At 45.9% G+C, this 22,862-nt stretch overlaps 1 protein-coding gene across 1 annotated transcript in view; it reads right to left on the bottom strand.

The window, feature by feature from the left end:
- Positions 1 to 13,871, bottom strand: part of xylt1 (xylosyltransferase I) — a 284,788-nt gene extending 270,917 nt beyond the window's left edge. Inside the window, exon 1 of the mRNA XM_078559151.1 lies at positions 13,594 to 13,871. Coding sequence (XP_078415277.1) covers positions 13,594 to 13,797 — 204 coding nt within the window. The 5' untranslated portion in view covers positions 13,798 to 13,871. The remainder of the gene's footprint in view (positions 1 to 13,593) is intronic.
- Positions 13,872 to 22,862: the final 8,991 nt, after the last annotated feature.

The raw sequence follows: 22,862 nt of genomic DNA, 5'->3' as shown, positions 1-22,862 counted from the left end.
ACACTGGACTGCTGTTTGCGCCAGTCAGGAACCGAACATAAATAAATGCAAAACAAAATCATCAATCGTTAATTGATATTCTGAGTAACACAGAGTTTCACAACTTTGCCCTGGGTTTCAGAGAGGTGGGGATAGAGCTGGGGACATGGGGGGTTTGCTGGAAATCCTGGAGGGTGGGGCGGGGAGACAAGAACAGCCAAATTTAACTGCAGGCCTTCATCATTGTTTTTTATTCTGCTTCCCGCCTGGCAGTTGGCCAAGTTGACAGGCCGGCTAGCTGGAAAGCCAGGGGCCGCTGGGATCCATTCCTAGCAATCAGGAAAGGTCAGGGGGTTCGACTGGTGGGATCACGGCTCGCAATCACCAGGGAAAGAAAGATTGCAGCTCAAAAGGCCCGGGATCGCAGGTTGGAGAGGGATGGACCAGACCATCACAGCAGGCCAGTTTTAATTTTAACCCTCTCTAACGGATGGAAGGGTTAAATACTGACCTCTCACCGTCATGGGTCAATCGGGAATGATGAGATCAAATGGATCTGTTTCCAAACGGTGTCAGCACCATGAAATCAACCGTGACATGAAGGAAAGCTCAACACTCTCCTCGGCAGTGGTAACCGCAGCAACCATCAAGAAACCCACATCAGTGTAACCCATTTGGTCAACACCCTTAACACTGGACTCAAGATCCACCCTTTCCTCATCAGCACACCGTGTTGTAGTATGTGCCACCCACAGAAGCACCACAGCAATTCTCCAGCCTTACTTTGAGAAAACTTAAGAATATAAGAACATAAGAAATAGGAGCAGGAATAGGCCATTCGCCCCCCCTCAAGCTTACCCCGCCATTCAACAAGATCATCTGATCTGCCCCAGGCCTCAACTCCTCTTTCACGCCAGCTCCTCATAGCCCTCAACTCCCCGATATTTCAAAAATCTATCTACCTCCTCTTTAAATACTTTAGGTGATCTAGCCTCCACGACTCTGAGGTATAAGAACATAAGAAATAGGAGCAGGAGAGGGCATCCGTCTCTTCCCTGAGGGATCTATCACCATAAAGATCAAAAGTAGAGACCTTGTGGGAACACCATCATCTCCTAAGTTCCCTTCCAAATCACACACTATCCCAAAGTGGACATGTATCGCCATTCCTTAATTTAGCTTGTGCCGAGATCCTGAAATTCCCTACCTAACATTATTTGGGAGCAATTAGACCATATGAACTGTAGCAGTTCAAGGAGAAAGTCTACACCTGCTTCTCAGCTAACAAAAAGAAAGATGATTTAACGTGTCTTCTTTGAATTTGGATTCCAGGAGCCCATCATTTATGGGCTACTGCAGCGCAAAATTAGCTAGACAACTCTGCCTTCTGGGCTAAGGTAAATGGATTTAATAGCACAAACAGTGCGAGCCAGCACCAAGATGTGGCAAAATCAGATGAAAAGATGATAGAAGCAGCTAGAGTCCACTCGTTCAGGAGAGATGGGGAGAAAATTTGGGTGGGGGTGCGTAATTAAGAAAAAATAAGTTAATCATTGGAATCAGTCACAAAATGTGTCTAACTGCTTGAAGAACACTGCATCTGGGAAACATGCTGCATTCTCCTGAGAAGTGGGCACAGATTTACAATAACTAGCCAAAGAACCAAAGATGGAGTGAAAAATGTTTTTTTTTAATGCAGCAAGTGTTCTGATCTAGAATGCACTGCCTGAAAGGGTGGTGGAAGCAGATTCAGTAATAATTTTCAAAAGACAATTGGAAAAATGCTTGAAGGGGAAAAATTTGCAGGGTTCTGTGGAAAGGGCATGGGAGTATGACAAAACGAGCAGCTCTTTAGAGGAGGATAATATTTCACATCAACAAAAATGAAGTTATTAGATGTCACTAAAATGGTCCACAGGCATGACAGGCTGAATGGCGGTGCTATATTAGTCCACATATTTGGATCAACCATTAATTGAGTGATTTTACTAATGAGGTTTGGCATGATAATCAGTAGATTAAAAGACACCCTCACAGTAATGACACCAAACAGCCAGATATAGATTTCTGTAGCCTGTACTATTCAGTTTCATTAAAATATGCAAATAATTTAATAATCATATTTTCATCCAAGAACGTTGTCAAATCCTTTTTTTTTGTTGTTTCAAAATGCAAAAAACAATTAGCAATTTGATGAACAGTATTTCTCCTGAAATAATATCTTTTAGCTTGTATTAAAGGGTACAGATTTCAAATCTTCACAGTATATATCTTAATGCATTTCACGGTTAATCACCTAAGCTGCTTTACACTTTAATATGGCTTACTGGGGATTAGACCAGAAGTTAAGAAGATTTGCCTCCTAATACTTAACAGTATGAAAGATATTCCAGCCTTATGCCTCCATGGATGGCAATTTGTGGCTTTGTCTCTGCTCAAACTAAAGAAAACAGCAGCATCAGTTGCCTCAGTATTACAGTGAACTTTACACTATTCACAAATATTTTACAGGCACAAGTCAAATAATTATTGTTCTGGCAGCTTTGAAAGATTAGCAAAAGCAAAAATTGGAAGACTTGCCTGGACTCCACCAGGAATACCGTATGCGCTCTACTGTATGACCTCCCATCATTGAGAAGGATTCAGTGAAGGGCAGCAACACAGAATTAAGTATCACAAGGTGAAGCTACGGAGGAAATATTTATGCTGGGGGAAAAAACTCAGAGCAAATCTGATTGAGATATTTGAGGTTCTGATACAGGCGATTTGAGATGCAGTAATACGTAATTACCAATTCTACAAGGGGATACATCCCAAAGTTCAAGCAATTGAAGGTAAATAGTTTAGATTTTAAAATCATACACACAGGAAGATGAAGAGAAGAAACAGGATACATAGGGAGACCGTGGAGACAACAGAAGGATCAGGCTGCCTAGGGAGACTGTGGATACAGATAATAATGAGAATTCTCATTTATATAAATACTCCCTACGTAGAAAATGTCCCAAGCTGCTTTACACGAGGGAAAGAAACAGATAAAGCTAGTAACAGAATGGACACTGATCCATGGCAAAGGGTTTAAAAGAGGCAACTTAAAACATGGTCCAACAAGGTAAGTATTGAGAAGGTTTTTAATGGTGGAAAGGCAGACAGATTTAGGGAGGCAATTCCTTAGAGCAGAGATGATTAAAGGATCTGTAACCTGAGGAAGGGACAACTTACTATAGGCCAGAGTTGGAGGACTGGAAGGTACCAAGGCTGGAGGGCACTGCATTATACTTTGGGGGATGGAGAGCAGTGTAGATCATGAGTAAAGTAGTGAGTGGTAGGACATGGATGGTTGATTTTTGAACATTGGAGATTATAGAGTAAAGAAAAAATGTGAGTCAACAAGGGCAATAGTGCAGAAAGTGAACCTAGAGGTGAAAACGCATGGGCTTTGGTGACAAAAAGATTGAGGTGGGCATTAAGCAGTCTTGGTGCTGAAGATGATGTGTGCTGTCAAGCCTGCTCCCCAATTCACTACAGGCATGGCTGATCTTGGGCTTCAACTCCAATTTTCCATCTGCTCCCCATATCCTGTTTCCTCTCTTCACCTTCCAGTATGTATGATTTTTAAATCTAAACTATTTACCTTCACTTGCTTTGAGCCTTGTAGAATTGGTGATTAGATGTTACCGCATCTCAAATCACCTGTATCAGAATCTCAAATATCTCAATAAGATTTGCTCTGAGTTTTCTCCCCCAGCATAAATATTCCCAGTTTCCATAACTTTGATTCCCCCGAGAGACCAAAAATTTGTCTATCCCAACCTTAAATGTATTCAATGATAGAGCATACACAACCTTCTGGGGTAGAGAATTCCAAAGATTCACAACCCCTAGAGTGAAGAAATTTCTCCTCATCTCAGTCCAAAATGGTCAGCCCCTTATCCTAAAATGGCCACAGTGTTCCAGATTCTCCAAAAAGGGGAACAACCTCTCAACATTTATCCTGTCAAGCCCTTTCATAAATGTGAATGTTTCAACGAGATCATTTCTCAATCGTCTAAGAGAATATCCAGAGAATATAGGCTCTATTAACTCAGTCTCTTATCCTAGGTCAACCTCCTCATCCCAGGGATCAGTCTAGTGAACCTTCACTGCACCACCTCCAATGCAAGGTATATCCTTTCTTAAATATGGACACCAAAATCACACACAGTTTTCCAGGTGTGGTATCACCAAAGCCCCATACAATTATAGCAAGACTTCTTTATTCTTGTACTCCAATCTCCTCGCAATAAAGAACAACATGTCATTTTCTTTCCTAATTATTTGCTGTACCTGCATGCCAACTTATGGTGTTCCTTGTATGAGTACACCCAAGTCTCTGTGAACATCAACATTTACAAATTTTGTAATAATTTTTAAAAATGTTCTGCTTTTCTATTCTTGCGACCAAAGTGAATAACATCACATTTCCCCAAATTATATTCCATCTGCACCACCTTATTGCCCACTCACTTAACCTGTCTACATCTCTTTGCAGCCTGTGTCCTCCTCACAGTTTGCATTCCCACCAAGCTTGGTATCACCAGCAAGCTTAGACACATTACTACCTGTCCTTCATCTAAGTCATTAAAATAGATTGTAAATAGCTGAGGCCCCAGCACTGGTCCTTGCAGCACTCCATTAGTCATTGTCTGTCAACTTGAAAATGCCCTGTTTACCCCAATTCTCTATCCATGCTAATATATCACCCCGAACTCCAAGAGTCCTTACCATATGTATTAACATTTTGTGTGGGACCTCACCGCATGTATTTTGGAAATCCAAGTATACTATATCAACCAGTTCCTCTTTATCTACTCTACTAGTTCATCCTTAAAAAAACTGCAAAAGATTTGTCAAACAGGATTTTCCTTTCATAAAACCATGTTGACCTTTTCTAATCATACTATGTTTATCTACATGCGTTGTTAATAATAGATTCTGGCACTTTTCCAATGACTAATATTAGGCTAACTGGTCTGTAGCTCCCTGTTTTCTTACTCCTTCCTTAACTTGCAATCCGCTGGGACCATTCCAAAATCTAGGGAATTTAGGAAAATCATAACTAGTACGCCCACTATCTCTGCAGCTAACTCTTTTAGGACCCCTGGATGTAGGCTGTCAGGTTCTGGGGATTTATTGGATTTTAGTCCCTTGAGTTTCTCCAGTACTTTTTTCCCTTCTGATATTAATCACCTTAATTCCATTGCTCCTATTCGACCTTGGATTACACTCTATTTCTGGTATGCAACTTGTGCCTTCCACTGTGAAGACAGACAAAATATTTGTTACTGGACATGAAGAGAGATGGGAAAGGAGTTAAATTTATGCTGTTGGGCTAAAATTAAAGGGTTCTGTCTTCCCCCTGCTCAGTCGGAGGAAGTTTCGAATCAGCCACGATTTGATGACAATCAGACAATCTTGCTATGGATAATTCAGTAACCATTTCCGGATAAGTCTGGACATCAGAAGAGGGCAGGATGAAGCTTAATGTGATATTCTGATGTTTCAATAACTTCCTGACACCTAGGTCAGGCTTTTCAATTGGCGTTGGGCCAGAAGCATATCTTGGTATGTTAATAAATAATAATGTGTTTATGTTCTTAGCAGAGATGCAAGCATTAATGCTGATTAAACTAATACAAATAAAGAATGTTAAAGAGATTTTAATGTGGATGGCTTACTCGATCCCAATTTCACAATTAAACGAAGTGCAACCAAACACATTGATTCACTTCAGCCTGCAGTGCTGGAAGAGTATTCAGACAGTCAGTTTGCTGTCGGAACATGCGTCCGTGAAAAACTGCAGTATGGGCTGCCACGGCTGCCATCAGATATCAGCACATTGCATTATTGTCTTGAAAATCATTCCACACCAGATTGATCAGAATGCAGAGGCTGCAGGTATGCACCAGTATTAACTCATTTTCATAGCTAGTGATCTGATCACATAATACGTCGGCAATGTGGTCTCAGGTATATTAGTTGATTCTTGCCACTAGCTGTGGAGCCATGGTAGTACAGTAGCAGCTGTGTGCCACATCATTTGTACTGAAGGAAACACCAGCAATTTTGTAACTGTTGAAGTCTGATTAGAAGCAATTCATAATTGATTTTTGTAGATTTAAAAATGAGTACTAATTATTGCACATCTCGAGTACCACTCAACACCATACCAGAATGGGGTGAGAAAGGGAGATTTTAAATGCACAAAGTTAAGCCTGAAACTAACATCAGTAAATTAATTTAAATATCAAATCCATATCAAAAAATGTAAAAACTGAAACAAAAGTTTCCCCAACATCTCTCTTCCCTGTTGCCCTAACCATCTCGTGTGCGAGTCACTACTGCATTCTCGTAATAGCTGCGTCTCTTTAATGCATGTATGCGCAGATAGAATTTCATTTATATCAAACCTTCTCATTATCTCCAAGAAACATCCCAAGGTTATTTGTACATATTGAATTAAATTGTGCAGCTACCATAATTAGGTGAATGTAAAAACTTGGTTTGGAGAAAACATGCTTGCTTAACAAGGTGACTAACAAAACAAGATTGTGTAGCAGATCTTTAAGAAATCTTTTGGAAAACAAACTCCAAATCCATTCTACAAATATCTCCTTAATCGTTCTGATTTACTAAGATCAAGTATTTAATTAGAAACCTTAATTCATTCTTTTTACTGATTATTCAGTGATGCTAAAAGGAGGTTCTGTCAGTGGTGAAGTTTGCGATTCTCATTGTGACTTATCATTTAAACATTATCAATAATAGAAAATACAGCGAGTTAAGTTGAAAAAGGATCGAGATTTGTTTGTAACATACAACTTAGTGACAAGCAGGCTTCACAAACTTTGTCTCCAGCAGTTGTCTCAGGCCAACACCATTGTAAAACACCAAATATTTTAAAAATTATTATTCCAATTATTTAATTATTCCCAAAACAAAGGTAGCTGCTGATGTTTAACTATTTTTAAAGAGATACTTCTGACAATTAAGATGATAACATCTGATGAGACAACTGCTGTATTTGCAGCTTAATACTGCAAGGGTTTAAAAAGCAATTCTCTTAGATCCTTCTATACTCCTCTAATGGTGACTTTATTTTCTCACATTAAATGACAGCACTGTACTGGGTTAAATTGGTTTTCAGGACATTGACCTTTACTTGGTAATTGAGATTTAAGCAATTAGAGCCAATAAAAAGTGACAGGGAAGTCTCCAATAGGGGCTCAATGTTGAGAGATTGCACAGTAACGGTCAGAGCTGGGGGGAAAGACATCCAGACAATTATTATGCAGGACTGTATCTCACTGCAATGCCATGGCAGAGTGACAGGACTAGCCCTGGAGCTGCAGCTGCCTCCAGAGCTTGTTCATCAAACATCACCTAAAGGTTGGTTTCACAGTTCGCTCAGCCTCAGGCCAACATTCCAACACTACCATCTCAAGTCTGCAGCTAAATATTGCAGGGAATATTAAAGAGCTGTGCTGGTAAGCATCAGCACTTTGAAATAAAACAATGGCTTTCTCTGAAAAATATTTTTTTTTAAGAATAAAAATCCAAATGCTGCTACCCCTAGGAAAATGAGGCCAAGCTCAGCATGGAGGAATGCATAAGTCTAGCTGAGGACCCCAGTTAGAGTCAGAGAGCCCTCTATGCAATCTACTACATCAGTGATGCAACTAACAATTTCACTTAACATTGAGGGCTTCATATTATTCTAAAAAGGTCATTTTCTTCACAAATTCACAAGTATCAAGTCGCCTGATTTTGTGTGGACCATTTCAATAGTCATGAAAATCCGTGAATAAACATTCCCTGCGGCATACACAGCAAGACTTTTTTAAACTACATTTCAACATGTGATGTTAAAAGAACAAAAAAAAGAGCAAAATCACATCGAATGAAATGGTGTTCCATAATAATAACCCAGTAAAATAGCTGCTCTATTAAAAATATTTAAATAATTCACTCCATTAAAAACAGCATGATATATGGTTAAATGCACAATGCTTTTACAGTTTGAAGAGGGGGAAGCAGTCATGTGAATGAATCGCTCCTACTATTAAACTGCTGACTCGTTTTACATGGTATTTACATACCAAGCAACCAAGACCTTCAACTCCCATTGCCCAATGTACAGCAAAAAAAACTGTTTTGCATTTGAGCGCTAAAATGCGCCACCAAAGATCTCAACAAAAAGCCAATTCATAGCCAGATGTGTATCAAACGGTAACTGTGAAATAGTGTAAACTTCCTTAAAACATATCTCAACAGTTCAACACTGAATGCAAGGAAGCAACCAGCATGACTGATTCACCATGAGGACCCATCTCTCTCCACCTGCCTGTCACCATCCCAACCATCTCAATCTCTTTCCCCCCCTCTAACAACGACCATGACAAATCTCCACTTCTAACTTTCACAGGCACCGACTGTAATCATCACCATCTCGTGTCAACATTTCTTAAGCCACCTAGAACCATGTCCGTGTGTGCCCACGTCCCAGCACTGTCCATAACTATTCCCAGCTTTTTCCCTACTCCACATCACAGTCACGACCATCTCTGTCAGGACAGTTCAGTTTCTGTCCATTTCTTGGACCCTGTGTCCGCACCGCCCTGTCACCACTTTTAACCTCCGCAACAGCCAGATCCACCAGAACCCTATCTCCAACCACCTCGCTGTTCTCTTCACTTCTACCAATGCCTGGCTCAAGATCAGAACATTTTCCTATTGGTGAAGAACTCAGCAGGTCTGACAGCATCTGTGGAGGGGGGAACAGAGTTAACGTTTTGAGTCTGTAAGACCCTTCTTCTGAAGAGTCAAAGGGACTTGAAACGTTAACTCTGTTTCCCTCCCCACAAATGCTGTTAGACCCTGCTGAGTTTTTCCAGCATTTTCTGTTTTCATTTTAGATTTCCAGTATGCACAGTATTTTGCTTTTAACTTTCCTATTCTACCCTCTTTTCAGCAAAGCCACGGCACTCCACTTCTACCCTTCACTTTGAAATGACTGGACCTTATTTCCACCTCTGTCTTCAGGATCCAGCCAGAGCCATACCTTTACCTATTCTCTAACGGGAACCACCTCTCTACTTGCCTTCCAGATACTATCAGTGGTACTAGCCACATCTTCCTTTGCGATTTAGCACCATTACATCCTATTTCTAGTCGCCTCTCTGACCTGTGTGCTTCTTTTTTTTTCACCTCCGACCACGGAGTGAAACAACCAGGCTGATCTCTCCCGCTTTCCCTGACTGAGGATATCCACCAGAATTTGGACCCTTGAGGCAGGTTCAAGGAGCAGCGCGGGATTTCCACTGCTTTCCTCACTGATGTTTAAAATGCTGTTTCTCGCCCCGTTCACCATGGAGTTTTCCTGCTCCCTGGGAATGCGGAATGGGGAACGATCAGGGAGGGCTAGCACCTTAGAAAGGGGTAAATGATCTGGGTGGGTGGGTTCCACGCTGGGTATTTCCTGGGTTCCCTTCTGGAAAGGGGCCAGGTTCAGCTTTGTAAGACCGCGGGGAGTTTTGTGCAGCTCTTACTTACTTACATAAAGGACAGAGCATCTTGTCTCTAAAATATCCATTAACCACGCCCCCCCCCCCAAATATACTTGGAAATGGGGTTCAGCGCAGGGCTCTCCCTCCAGGGAAACATCCTCACAAATCACCATGCGGCCCTGCCTCCTCTCCTTCTTGGGGCGGGGGGAACTGGGGTAAAATCAAGCGCTAGTTTTCAGTTCACAATGCTGTACACGGGGGGAGGGGGTTCAATGCCGACACCCCCCAAGGGACACTGGTCCAGCCGGTGTGACTGTGCAGCCTTACCAGGGACATTCAGCCTGACCTGACCGGGGGGGGGGAGAAGGGCTGCCTGGCCCTGGTGACCTGACAAATGTCACTCAGGTTCACCCAGAAGCTGGGTCTCCTTTTCCTCCTTCACAAGTCATTGGCGGTGCTGCATTTTAACCCTCCTTAGTTTTTGGAAGTGATGTGGGATTTACAAGGGTGTGTTTGACCCCCCCACCCCCCCTCTCACTCCCCCGGCAGTGGGTAAGTTCCTATCGTTCTCTCCCCCCCCCCCCCCTCCACCCCCAACTCCACCCCCTGTTTTTGGACAGGGCTCTGGTGTTTCCCGTCTGGTTTTGAGGGATGAGCTTTAACCGAGAGAGAGAGAGAGTTGGTCCAGCGCTGTCTGTAACAGCTCTGGCTGCACAGCCGGTGCTGAATTGTGTGTGTGGGAGAGTCTCGGACTCACATTCTGCACAGGAAGCAGCCCGTAGGGCAGCTGGAGAAGACAGGGGAGGGGGGGAGGATATGGGGGGGGAGGATATGGAGGGAGGGGGAGGATATGGAGGGAGGATATGGAGTGGGGGGGAGGATATGGAGGGGAGGATATGGAGGGGGAGGATATGGAGGGGGAGGATATGGAGTGGGGGGGAGGATATGGGGGGGAGGATATGGAGGGAGGGGGGAGGATATGGGGGGGTGGGGAGACCAGTCTCACTCTGTCAGAGCCGCCTCCCCTCCCCATCACATTAGCGAGGGGCACAGGCACGGAGGAGAAAACCAGCAGCTTTTTAACGATGCTATTGCAGAATAACAATGGGGTTCATTATGAACCGCAAGTTTTCATTTTGTAAGGACGGGATCTGCGGGAATAATTGCGGGGGGGGGGGGGGACACGTCCAGAAAATTACCCACCCGGGGATGAGCCTCTGTTCAGGGTTTTGTTCTGGATATTTCTGAAGCCGCTTCCCCCAAACAAGCAGTGAAATGTGGGGAAAACACGATGTGGACAAACACACAGGAAACATCCAACAGCCAAGAGCCAGGCATCCCTGAGCCACAGTCTTGACAAGTTGGACGCGCTGTTGACAATAAAATGCCAAACACTGGATGTCTCCACGATTTGCAGTCCTGTGGCGGCAATGTGACCTGAAATGTGAGCAGGAGGATTCGATCCCGCAGTTTATACTGAGCTCAGCCCGGGATATACAGCGCAAGGTAATCACCCGGGGATCAACTGCTGCTGAAACACTCACAGCGGAACAACGCTTTATCCCCCCACCCCCCGCTCACTCAATGATAAACCCCCTCCCAACCCAGCAAATACAAATCAGTAAATCAGGAATCTATCGATTCTGGGGAAGGGAAACAGGAGGAAGCGTGAAAACAGGAGACACGTTTGCAAAAAAAAATAACACCAGAGACAGGGAGAGAGAGAGACAGAAAGAGAGAGGGACAGAGAGAGAGAGGGACAGAGAGAGAGACAGAGAGAGAGAGAGACAGAAAGAGAGAGGGACAGAGAGAGAGAGAGGGACAGAGAGAGAGACAGAAAGAGAGAGGGACAGAGAGAGAGAGGGACAGAGAGAGAGACAGAGAGAGAGAGAGAGAGAGGGACAGAGAGAGAGAGGGACAGAGAGAGAGAGGGACAGAAAGAGAGAGGGACAGAGAGAGAGAGACAGAGAGAGAGAGAAACAGAGAGAGACACACAGAGAGACAGAGAAACAGGCAGAGACAGAGAGAGAGACAGAGAGAGAGAGAGAGACAGGGAGAGAGAGAGAGAGAGACAGAGAGAGAGACAGGGATAGAGAGAGAGACAGAGAAACAGGCAGAGTCAGAGAGGGAGAGTGAGACAGGGAGACAGAGAGAGAGAGACAGGGAGAGAGAGACAGAGACAGGGAGGCAGAGAGAGAGAGACACAGAGAGAAACAGGCAGTGACAGAGAGAGAGACATGGAGAGAGAGACAGAGAGAGAGAAACAGGCAGAGACAGAGAGAGAGAAACAGGCAGAGACAGAGAGAGACAGGGACAGAGAGAGAGGCAGAGACAGAGAGAGAGGCAGAGAGAGAAACAGATAGAGAGAGAGAGACAGGGATAGAGAGAGAGACAGGGATAGAGAGAGAGACAGAGAAACAGGCAGAGTCAGAGAGGGAGAGAGAGACAGGGAGACAGAGAGAGAGAGACAGGGAGAGAGAGACAGAGACAGGGAGGCAGAGAGAGAAAGAGAGAGAGACAGAGAGAGAGAGACAGGGAGACAGAGAGAGAGAGACAGAGTCAGAGAGACAGACAGAGAGAGACAAACAGAGAGACAGACAGAGAGAGACAAACAGAGAGAGACAGAGAGAGAGAGACAGAGAGAGAGAGACAGAGAGAGACAGGGAGAGAGAGACAGGGAGAGAGAGACAGGGAGAGAGAGACAGGGAGAGACAAACAGAGAGAGACAGAGAGAGACAGGGAGAGAGAGACAGGGAGAGAGAGACAGGGAGAGACAAACAGAGAGAGAGACAAACGGAGAGAGACAGAGAGAGAGAGAGAGAGACAGGGAGAGAGAGAGAGACAGGGAGAGAGAGAGAGAGACAGGGAGACAGAGACAGGGAGACAGAGACAGGGAGACAGAGACAGGGAGACAGAGACAGGGAGACAGAGACAGGGAGACAGAGAGAGAGAGACAGAGAGAGAGACAGAGAGAGAGAGAGAGAGAGAGGGAGACAGAGAGACAGGGAGAGAGAGAGAGAGAGAGAGAGAGACAGAGAGAGAGAGAGAGAGAGACAGGGAGAGAGAGAGAGATACAGACTGAGAGACGGACTGAGAGCCTGTTTGAATGTCAATGAATGAATGAGGTTGGTTTGGGGAGGGAGGTCCTGGTTTTAAGCCGGCCGAGGGCTGGTGGTTGGGGTTTGAATTCTCTGGCTCTCGGGTAGGGAATGGGGCAGAGGAGGAGGAGGAGGTAAATCTAAAGTGAGGGAGAGTCCGCTTGGAGAGCCCAGAGAGTCAGCATCAGGACCAAGGCTACACCATCAGCACAAACTTCCCAGTGGAGCAGGGGCTCCCTCACTCCCTCCATCACTCACTCACCCCCTCCATCACTCACCCCCTCCATCACTCACCCCCTCCATCACTCACCCACTCCATCACTCACCCACTCCATCACTCACCCACTCCATCACTCACCCCCTCATTCCCTCCCTCACTCACCCCCTCCCTCACACCCCCTCATTCCCTCCTCCCTCACCCCCTCCCTCCATCCCTCCCTCACTCCAGTCACTCTAACTCGGCAAGTTATGTGTGGATGTTTCTGCCGCTGCGGTGAGGGGGGTGAGGGTGAGGGGGGTGAGGGTGAGGAGGGTGAGGGTGAGGAGGGTGAGGGGGGTGAGGGGGGTGAGGGTGAGAGGGGTGAGGGGGGTGAGGGTGAGGGGGTGATGGTGAGGGGGTGAGGGGGTGATGGTGATGAGGGGGGTGAGGGGAGGGGGTGAGGGTGAGAGGGGTAAGGGTGAGGGGGTGATGGTGAGGGTGAGGGGGTGAGGGGGGTGAGGGGAGGGGGTGGTGAGGGTGAGGGGGGTGAGGGTGAGAGGGGTGAGGATGAGGGGGTGATGGTGAGGGGGTGAGGGTGAGGAGGGTGAGGGGGGTGAGGGGGGTGAGGGTGAGGGGGGTGAGGAGGGTGAGGGGAGGGGGTGAGGGTGAGGGGTGATGAGGGGGTGAGGATGAGGGGGTGATGGTGAGGGGGTGAGGGTGAGGAGGGTGAGGGTGAGGAGGGTGAGGGTGATGAGGGGGGCGGTTCACGTACCAAAGCTTGGCCGGGGAAGGCTGCTCCTCTCCTGGGGACCTCTCGGATGTGTCTCCCTCTCTGTTCCCCGCCGCTCTCCCCCTCGCCGTCCAGGCTGCTAAAATTCCACACCAGCAGCGTCTGCAGCAGGAGGATGCTCAGCGCCACGATCGCCGCCGATTTCGAGCGTCGCGCCAACTTTCGCCCGCACGCCCCGGCCACCATTTTCACTGTGCAAGCCACTCGGCTCCGCTCCCGCTCCCGCTCCCGCTCGGCTCCGCTCCCCCTCAGCCCCTCAGCCGCTCAGCGGACAGCACCTCCAGCCGCGAGAGCCGGCCGGCACGGCACGGCCCGGCCCGGCACGGCCCGCCCAGCCAATCACAGCGCGGCGCAGGGCCCCGGACAGCCAATCACAGCCAGAGGCCGGCCCAGCGCCCGAGAAACCAATCACAGCCCCGACACCGGCACCCACAGCCAATCACATAACCGCAATGCGCCTGGGTGGGGGGGGGGGAATCAAACCCCGCCCCCCGCACCGTCCAGGGAAGCCAATCATAGTGCAGCTCAGGCCCGCGGAGCCAATCACAGCCCTGCACTGGTCAGCCAAGCCAATCAAAGTACAGCCTCAGAACGTGGAGTCAATTACACCCCAGCACCAGTCCGGGGAACGAATGATAGCCCAGCCCGGGACGCGGTGACCCAATCACCGCCCGGCCCAGGGGACCAATCAGCGCCAGGATCCATCCCTGACAACCAAATACACAACAGGCCGGGGAGCCAATCACAGCTCAGTACCATCCCGGGGAACTGGAGGACGGCGCCGGCCCTAGCAGCCAATCACAGCACTGCATGGGCCCGTGAAGCCAATCACAGCCCCGAACCTACCCTCGCACCCAATCACCACCCAGCACTGGCCCGGAGAGCCAACCAAAACAGAGTCAGCCCGGGGAAACAACCACTGCCCAGCATCGGCCCCTACAGCCAATCACCGCCGAGCACCGTCCCGGACAACCGATAACAGCACAGCCCCGGATCCCTATAGCCAATTAATGCCCAGAACTGACTCCGACCAGCCAACACTGGCTCCTCCAGCCAATTACCTTCCAATTTCTCCCAGGGCAGCCAATCACAGCCTCTTCCCCGTCATCACGCCCTGCTCAGCCGGGCTAGCCAATGGAGAACCAGCGCCGTCTAGGCCAATCGAGAGCTAAAGGTTAAAAGATAAGGCGGGAGTGATTGGCCCGTTCTTCCGGGCGATAACCAATCACGCTGCCGGGTGACGTTATGACGTCACCGTGGGAAAGTCTTTGCTTGTTCCATTGAGGAAAAATAGCAGCGACAGCGAGAGAGAAAAGGATAGAGAGAGAGAGAGAAAAGGATAAAGAGAGAGAAAAGGATAAAGGGAGAGAGAGAGAAAAGGATAAAGAGAGAGAAAAGGATAAAGGGAGAGAGAGAGAAAAGGATAAAGAGAGAGAAAAGGATAAAGGGAGAGAGAGAGAAAAGGATAAAGAGAAAGAGAGAAGAGGATACAGAGAGAGAGAGGGAAAAAGATACAGAGAGAGAGAAAAGGAGAGAGAGAAAAGGATAAAGAGAGAGAAAAGAAAAGGATAAAGAGAAAGAGAGAAAAGGATAAAGAGAAAGAGAGAAAAGGATACAGAGAGAGAGAGAAAAAAAGGATAAAGAGAGCAAGAGAAAAGGATACAGAGAGAAAAGGATAAAGAGAGAGAAAAGCATAAAGAGAGAGAAAAGGATAGAGAGAGAGAAAAGGATAAAGAGAGAGAGAGAGAAAAGGATACAGGGAGAGAGAAAAGGATAGAGAGAGAGAGGAAAGGATACAGAGAGAGAAAAGGATACAGAGAGAGAGAGAAAAGGATAAAGAGAGAGAGAGAAAAGGATAAAGAGAGAGAGAGGAAAGGATACAGAGAGAGAAAAGGATACAGAGAGAGAGTAAAGGATACAGGGAAAGAGAAAAGGATACAGACAGAGAGAAAAGAATACTGAGAGAGAGGAAAGGATACAGATAGTGAGAAAAGGATAAAGAGAGCGAGAGAAAAGGATACAGAGAGAAAAGGATAAAGAGAGAGAAAAGGATAAAGAGAGAGAGAAAAAAGGATACAAAGAGAGAGAGAAAAAAAGGATAAAGAGAGAGAGAAAAGGATACAGAGAGAGAGTAAAGGATACAGGGAAAGAGAAAAGGATACAGAGAAAGAGAAAAGGACACAGATAGAGAGAAAAGGATATAGAGAGAGAGGAAAGGATACAGATAGTGAGAAAAGGATAAAGAGAGCGAGAGAAAAGGATACAAAGAGAAATGGATAAAGAGAGAGAGAAAAGGATAAAGAGAGAAAAGGATAGAGAGAGCGAGAAAAGGATACAAAGAGAGAAAAAAGGATAAAGAGAGAGAGAGAAAAGGATAAAGAGAGAAAAGGATAGAGAGAGAGAGAAAAGGATACAAAGAGAGAAAAAAGGATAAAGAGAGAGAGAGAAAAGGATAAAGAGAGAGAGAAAATGATAAAGTGAGAGAAAAGGATAAAGAGAGAGATAGAAAAAAAAACAGAGAGAAAGAAAAGGATAAAGAGAGAGAGAGAAAAGGATATAAAGAGAGAGGGAGAAAATGATACAGATAGAGAGAAAAGGATACAGAGAGAGAGAGAAAAGGATAAAGAGAGAGAGAGAAGGATACAGAGAGAGAAAAGGATACAGAGAGAGAAAAGGATAAAGAGAGAGAGAGAAGGATACAGAGAGAGAAAAGGATACAGAGAGAGAAAATGATAGAGAGAGAGAAAAGGATAAAGAGAGAGAGAAAAGGATAAAGAGAGAGAAAAGGATAAAGAGAGAGAGAAAAGGATAAAGAGAGAGAGAAAAGGGTAATGAGAGAGAGAAAAGGATAAAGAGAGAGAGAAAAGGATACAGAGAGAGAAAATGATAGAGAGAGAGAAAAGGATAAAGAGAGAGAGAAAAGGATAAAGAGAGAGAAAAGGATAAAGAGAGAGAGAAAAGGATACAGAGAGAAAAGGATAAAGAGAGAGAAAATGATATCGAGAGAGAAAAGGATAAAGAGAGAGAAAATGATATCGAGAGAGAAAAGGATACAGAGAGAAAAGGATAAAGAGAGAGAAAATGATATCGAGAGAGAAAAGGATACAGAGCGAGAGAAAAGGATAAAGAGAGAGAGAGAAAAGGATAAAGAGAGAGAGATAAGGATAAAGAGAGAGAGAGAAAAGGATAAAGAGAGAGAAAGAAAAGGATAAAGAGAGAGAGAGAAAAGGATAAAGAGAGAGAGAGAAAAGGATAAAGAGAGAGAGAGAGAAAAAAGATAGAGAGAGAAAGAAAAGAATAAAGAGAGAGAGAAAACGATATAAAGAGAGAGAAAAGGATACAAAGAGAGAGAGAGAAAAGGATACAGAGGGAGAGAGAGAGAGAGAGAGGGGAAAGGATAAAGAGAGAGAGAGAGAAAAAAGATAGAGAGAGAAAGAAAAGAATAAAGAGAGAGAGAAAACGATATAAAGAGAGAGAAAAGGATACAAAGAGAGAGAGAGAAAAGGATACAGAGGGAGAGAGAGAGAGAGAGAGGGGAAAGGATACAGAGAGAGAAAAGGATAGAGAGAGACCATAAGACAGGACCATTCAGCCCATCGAGTCTGCACTGCCATCCAATGAGATCATGACTGATCTGATAATCCTCAACTCCACTTTCCTGCCTTTTCCCCATAACCTTTGATTCACTTACTGATTAAAAATCTATCTCAGCCTTGAATATACTTAATGACCCAGCCTCTACAGCTCTCTGTGGTAAAGAATTCCACCGATTAAGAGAGGAAAGAATAAAGAGAGAGAGAAAAAAGGATAGAGAGAGAGAAAAAGGTTGGAATGGTGGGGGGGGGCTAAAGGATAGAGAGGGAGAGAAAAGGATAGAGAGAGTGAGAACAAACAATATAAAGAGAGAAAGTGAGAGAAAAAGGGTAAGGGAGAGAAAAGGATAGAGCGAGATGGAGAGAGAAAAGAATAGAGATATAGGGAAAAGGAGAGAGGATAAAGAGAGAGACAGGGGTAGAGAGAGATAGAGAAGGAGCGACAGAGAGGAAAGAATAGAGGAGAGATGGAGGAAAGGATGTAGGGAGAGATTGCATCTGGAGAGGGGGCAATGTGCACGCTGAGGCTGAGACAATCACATAGTATCATGGCCCTGGTTCAATCCCTTCCAGAATCGCCGTCCACCCCTGAGCAAAGCTTTACAGAGTACACTTAAAACCAAAACCTCATCCTATTAAAAAACTACCTTTTCTGCAACAAACTCCCTCAAAACCGAAACCAAAGGCATCGATTTGTTCTTGAGACCCGGCTGCAGTAACGCCTAATTCTCCATGACTGTTAGTAATTTGTACCATTTATTTACACCAGTCGGTGGTCAATTGTTGACAGAGATGCTGAAACGTTGTTGTTTTTAACACTGCAAGATAAGGAGAGATCCGGATTCCACTCCAATCTGGCGGATTGGCCCGCCTCAGGGGCAGTTAGTGTTTTCTCTATGTACTATCATGAAGCTGCTGCAGCTAAGGCTGTGTGTCTGGTGGAAGTGTCCGCAGGTTCAATAGTTGCAAAGCCCAGGGCACCAATCAGCATGCCTGGCATTGGGAAACCCACAGTGGCGAGAACTCTATAAGAGGCTGACGGTGGTTAATTTTATTCCCAGTTCTCCCCGACCTCATCCCTAATCATTACCCAGTTCCAAACTGTCCTGTTTTATCGACCACACCGCGGATGTGCTGGGTTTTAACTATCCGAGCACACAGGCTCATAAAGCGGAGCTTGGGGAAACTCAAATCACTTGCCTCCCAACGCAGTGTCTGTCAATCGTCCACATTCTGGCCCTTTCCCATTCTGCTGCTGGGTTTCTTTTTGTTAAACAATCTAAATATTACAGCGGAATCTTTGGAACTCTCGTTGCTCTCATTGCTGAGTAGTCAGTTTAAATGAATGGTGACTAAATGCTCGCTGTGGAATATAATTTCAGCTCTTTATCGCATCTGACACAGACAGTAAACCGGAAAAAGCTGATCTCTCTGCCGAAGCAACCACGCTACACCGTAAAGTTGCTCAAGTGCACCAGAACCTGCGACATGCCACTTGTCACAGCCAATTCTTAAAACTCCTGATTTCACCTGCAAAATTATATCCTTCAACTGCTCAGCTGCACAAGTCACAGGATTGTAGGTGTGCAAGTTTAAATGGGCCACAACTGAATGTGTTAAAAAAACAAAAAAAACTACTGCGGATGCTGGAAATCCAAAACAAAACCAGAATTACCTGGAAAAACTCAGCAGGTCTGTTGAAGGGTCGTGAGGACTCGAAACGTCGACTCTTTCCTTCTCCACCGATGCTGCCAGACCTGCTGAGTTTTTCCAGGTAATCCTGTTTTTGACTGAATGTGTGTCTCTGCTCACACCATCAAATAGCCATCATTTCTATTTTGGAAAAACCAACTCGGTCAGTTCCGTCAACAGAAAAGAGAGTGTACCATTTCTTGAAAAGCAGCAGAATTACTGCGGGGCACTGGAAATCTGAAATAACAGTAGAAAATGCTGGGGGGGGTGGGGGAAAAAACCCCCTCCTCAGCCCCAGCAGCTTCTGTGGAGAGAAACAGAATTAACGATGAAAGGTCACAGACCCTGTAACGTTAACTCTGCTTTCCTCGCTGCACACATGCTGCCCAAAAGCCCTTGCTGAGCATCTTTTCCAGCACTTTCTTTTCAATTTTTTTTTTATATACGACTTCCCGGGTCGGTTTCAAAATCTGACACTTTTTGAACCGATCAGCGCCAGACACATCCAGTTTCCAGCTGAAGATTTATCAAGCTGCAGGATATTGGAGTAGACGCTGCAACATTCTGGGTTTAGCAGACTCCTCATGCATACACCCGTGTGGCTATAAATAGCTGGAATTTATTTCCTAAACAGAACGGCACCAGTCGCCGTGCGATTCTCGAATGAAATGTAGCTTGAAGCAGGGGAGGTATCGGCGGCTCCGAGCTCCCCAGCCGTTTTGCCAAGTACCCCTCGGAGTCTGTAAAATTTCAGTGCCTTCACACTATTCGTCGATGAAACGGCCCCGATGACCCACCGGCAGCAGGAGAATTAGCAGCGCTGCTGGGGACACGCACTGGCTGTTGGCTCCTGTAAAAAATGATGCTGTTCTTGCACAAGAAGCGAGTCCAGTAACTCCCCATCAAATCTACAATGCCTGGTTTTCGCCTGGTTTTAAACTCTAATGCTGTTATGGGTTTTAGCAGATGTCACAGTGGTTTAGAAATTAGTTCTATTCATTTTTTTTTTCGGGGTTGTGGGTTTCGCTGGCTGGGCCAGTATTTATTGCCCATCCCTAATTGCCCTTGAGAAGGTGGGGGTGAGCTGCCTTCTTGAGCCACTGCAGTCCATGTGGCATAGGTACACCCACAGTGCTGTTAGGGAGGGAGTTCCAGGATTTTGACCCAGCGACAGTGAAGGAACGGCGATATATTTCCAAGTCAGGATGGTGAGTGACTTGGAGGGAAACTTCCAGGTGGTGGTGTTCCCATCTATCTGCTGCCCTTGTCCTTCTGGATGGTAGAGGTCATGGGTTTGGAAGATGCTGGGCAGAATTGTCTCAGATTTGCTCTAAGTGCGGTAGCGTATGGGTAAAACAATGTTTTACCCACCAGCCGTAATGGCAGCTTCTCACATCGTATCATCCCAAACCCACTGCATTATTAATGCATTCCCAGGATACATGCCGATGGTGGGCAGGCTCCGATTCCCTGCCATGCTGTCACCTCACTGCTTCATCACACCAGGCACCACATTTAAAGTGCAGCCACGCTCAGTGTTTCCAGCCCAGGACGGCAGCAAAGAAGACATGGCCCCGAAAGGCAAGAAGACTGCAGCCCTCGAGCGCCTTTTGAATACTGTGGAGGCCCACAGTGATGTCCTCTACCCTGGCTCTGGCCACAGGAGGGGCGGCAACATTACCACTCCGGCTTGGGAGGCGGTGGCAGTGGTGGTCAGCGCCAACGCTGCACAGAAGAAGTCGGCCATCCAATGTGGAAAGAGGATGAATAATCTCATTCGTGCAGCCAGGGTAAGGCAACCATCTCATCACTCTAAACTCACACTCACAAGCCCATCACACATTCACCGGCATCTTACTCACTGCCAGCTCAAGAGATATCACCACTCTCTCTCACACACACACCCTCAGATCTCCATCTGGCCTCATCTCCTCTGGAGACTGCCTCCTCAGCCCTCACCATTTTGAGGCACATGCACAGATAAACTTGTGCCCCCCACACACACCCTGGGATACCCTCCTTCCGCAGTACAGCCCTCACCCTGCAGCCTCTTCCCTTGCCTGAGGCCACTTCTCCCCCTTTGCCAAGCAGCCATTCAAAAATCCACCCACGTATGGCTGGTCTGGTAGGTCGAGACCTGCCCACGAGGCACCCTAACATTGATGTGTTCCTGCCTGTGAAGCCTGGCACTGATGACTGTGAGTGCTGCCTGAAGCGAGGTAGGCAAACAAACCTTGAAGTCCAGAGTGAAGTGCAGCCCGCCAAGAGCACACCTTATATATGCTGTTGTGAAACACATCAGTGTGTTTTCCCACCAATGTGGGTGGATGATCCAGTGGTAGGGATGAGTCCGGAGGGCTGGCCCTGTAATGAAATGCAGATGTATTACAATGAGGTTTCCAATGTCTGACAGTAGGGAACGCAGCCTGCCATTGGTGGGGGGAGCGGACAATTGCAAACTGGTTTCACGACATTGTGAAACCAATTTTTGGCCTTCTTGCCATATGTCTACTCACACCACCGAACATGCCCAACACCGGTGGGCACGGAAAATCCTGGCCACTGTCTAAGCAGCCTTGGTGAGTTTCTGCAGTGCATCTTGTAGATAGTGCTCACTGCTGCCACTCTGCATCAGTGGTGGAGGGGGTGAATGTTTGTGGAAGGGGTGCCAATCAAGTGGGCTGTTATGTCCTGGATGGTGTCAAGCTTCTTGAGTTGTTGGAGCTGCACTCATCCAGGCAAGTGGAGAGTATTTCATCACACTCCTGACTTGTGCCTTGTACATGGTGGACAGGCTTTGGGGAGTCAGGAGGTGAGTTACTTGCCACAGGATTCCTAGTCTCTGACCTGCTCTTGTATCCACAGTATTTATATGACTAGTCCAGTTCAGTTTCTGGTTAATGGGAACCCCCAGGATGTTGATAGTGGGGGATTCAGTGATGTTAAGGCCATTGAATGTCAAGGGGAGATGATTAGATTCTGTCTTGCTGGAGATGGTCATTGTCTGAAATGTTTCTTATGTTATAACAGGGAGGGGAAGGGTGCGCAGTTGAGCTAGCCCCACTACTCCATAGTTCGCATCATTAGTTTAAAAGTTTAATTCACTCACCAAAATGTCCAATCATTTACTTTCACTACTCTTAACCAGAACAAAAGAGACTTCAACCGGGCTTCTCTCAATAAACTCAGAATGATTGATTTATTATAAAACAAAACTTCTTTTTTAAAACAAGTTGTTAGAACTGGTTACCACATAATTTGTAATCTGGAAGTGTAACTACCTGTGCCTCTTAAAATTCCTTAGCGCGCACACACACATACACACACAGAAACAGAGGACAGATGGATAGGGTCTCTGCAGAGTTGGGTGGTTGAAGAAAAGACTTTATAAAATAATGGATAAAGCTCGTAGGGTTTTGATGCGGGAGATCCCTTGTGTGAAGACAGATCACTAGTCCCAGTAGATGCCTGGAGATTCTCACCAACGGAGCTTCAGTATGGGGGAAAATAAAACTGGATCAATTCTTCTCATCTCAGTTTCTCAGGTTTCTAAAGACAGACAAGTTCCACTGAGGTGAGGACTCCTAGCTGGATACTGATAACCACTTTATTGCAAGCAAGGCAAAGAAAGTGCAAGCTGGGCAGCTATTCCCCATCTCAGTTAATTCCCAACTGAGTTCAAAACAACAAGTTCAAAACTTAAAGCTCATCTTCATCAGGTGACTTCCAGTAAATCACTAGGCCTTTCCCTTTAAACCAATTTTTTTTCCATCAATTGCAGTGATTGCAGTTCAATAAGCAAATAACTCTCCCTCCTCAAGTATCAAGCTGGTCAGGTGATTTCTTGGAAAAAGCATGCTTGTTCACACTCCAAGGTGAACTTATGACTTTTTTTTAAAAATCCCAAGTGTCCAAATAATGCACTGTCCATACAAATTTTAAAAGAAAATACAGTTCTTGAAGATA

This window comes from Cetorhinus maximus, chromosome 15, assembly GCF_964194155.1.
Source record: "Cetorhinus maximus chromosome 15, sCetMax3.hap1.1, whole genome shotgun sequence".
Taxonomy (NCBI): Eukaryota; Metazoa; Chordata; class Chondrichthyes; order Lamniformes; family Cetorhinidae; genus Cetorhinus; species Cetorhinus maximus.
This window is presented reverse-complemented; position numbering and strand designations above follow the sequence as displayed.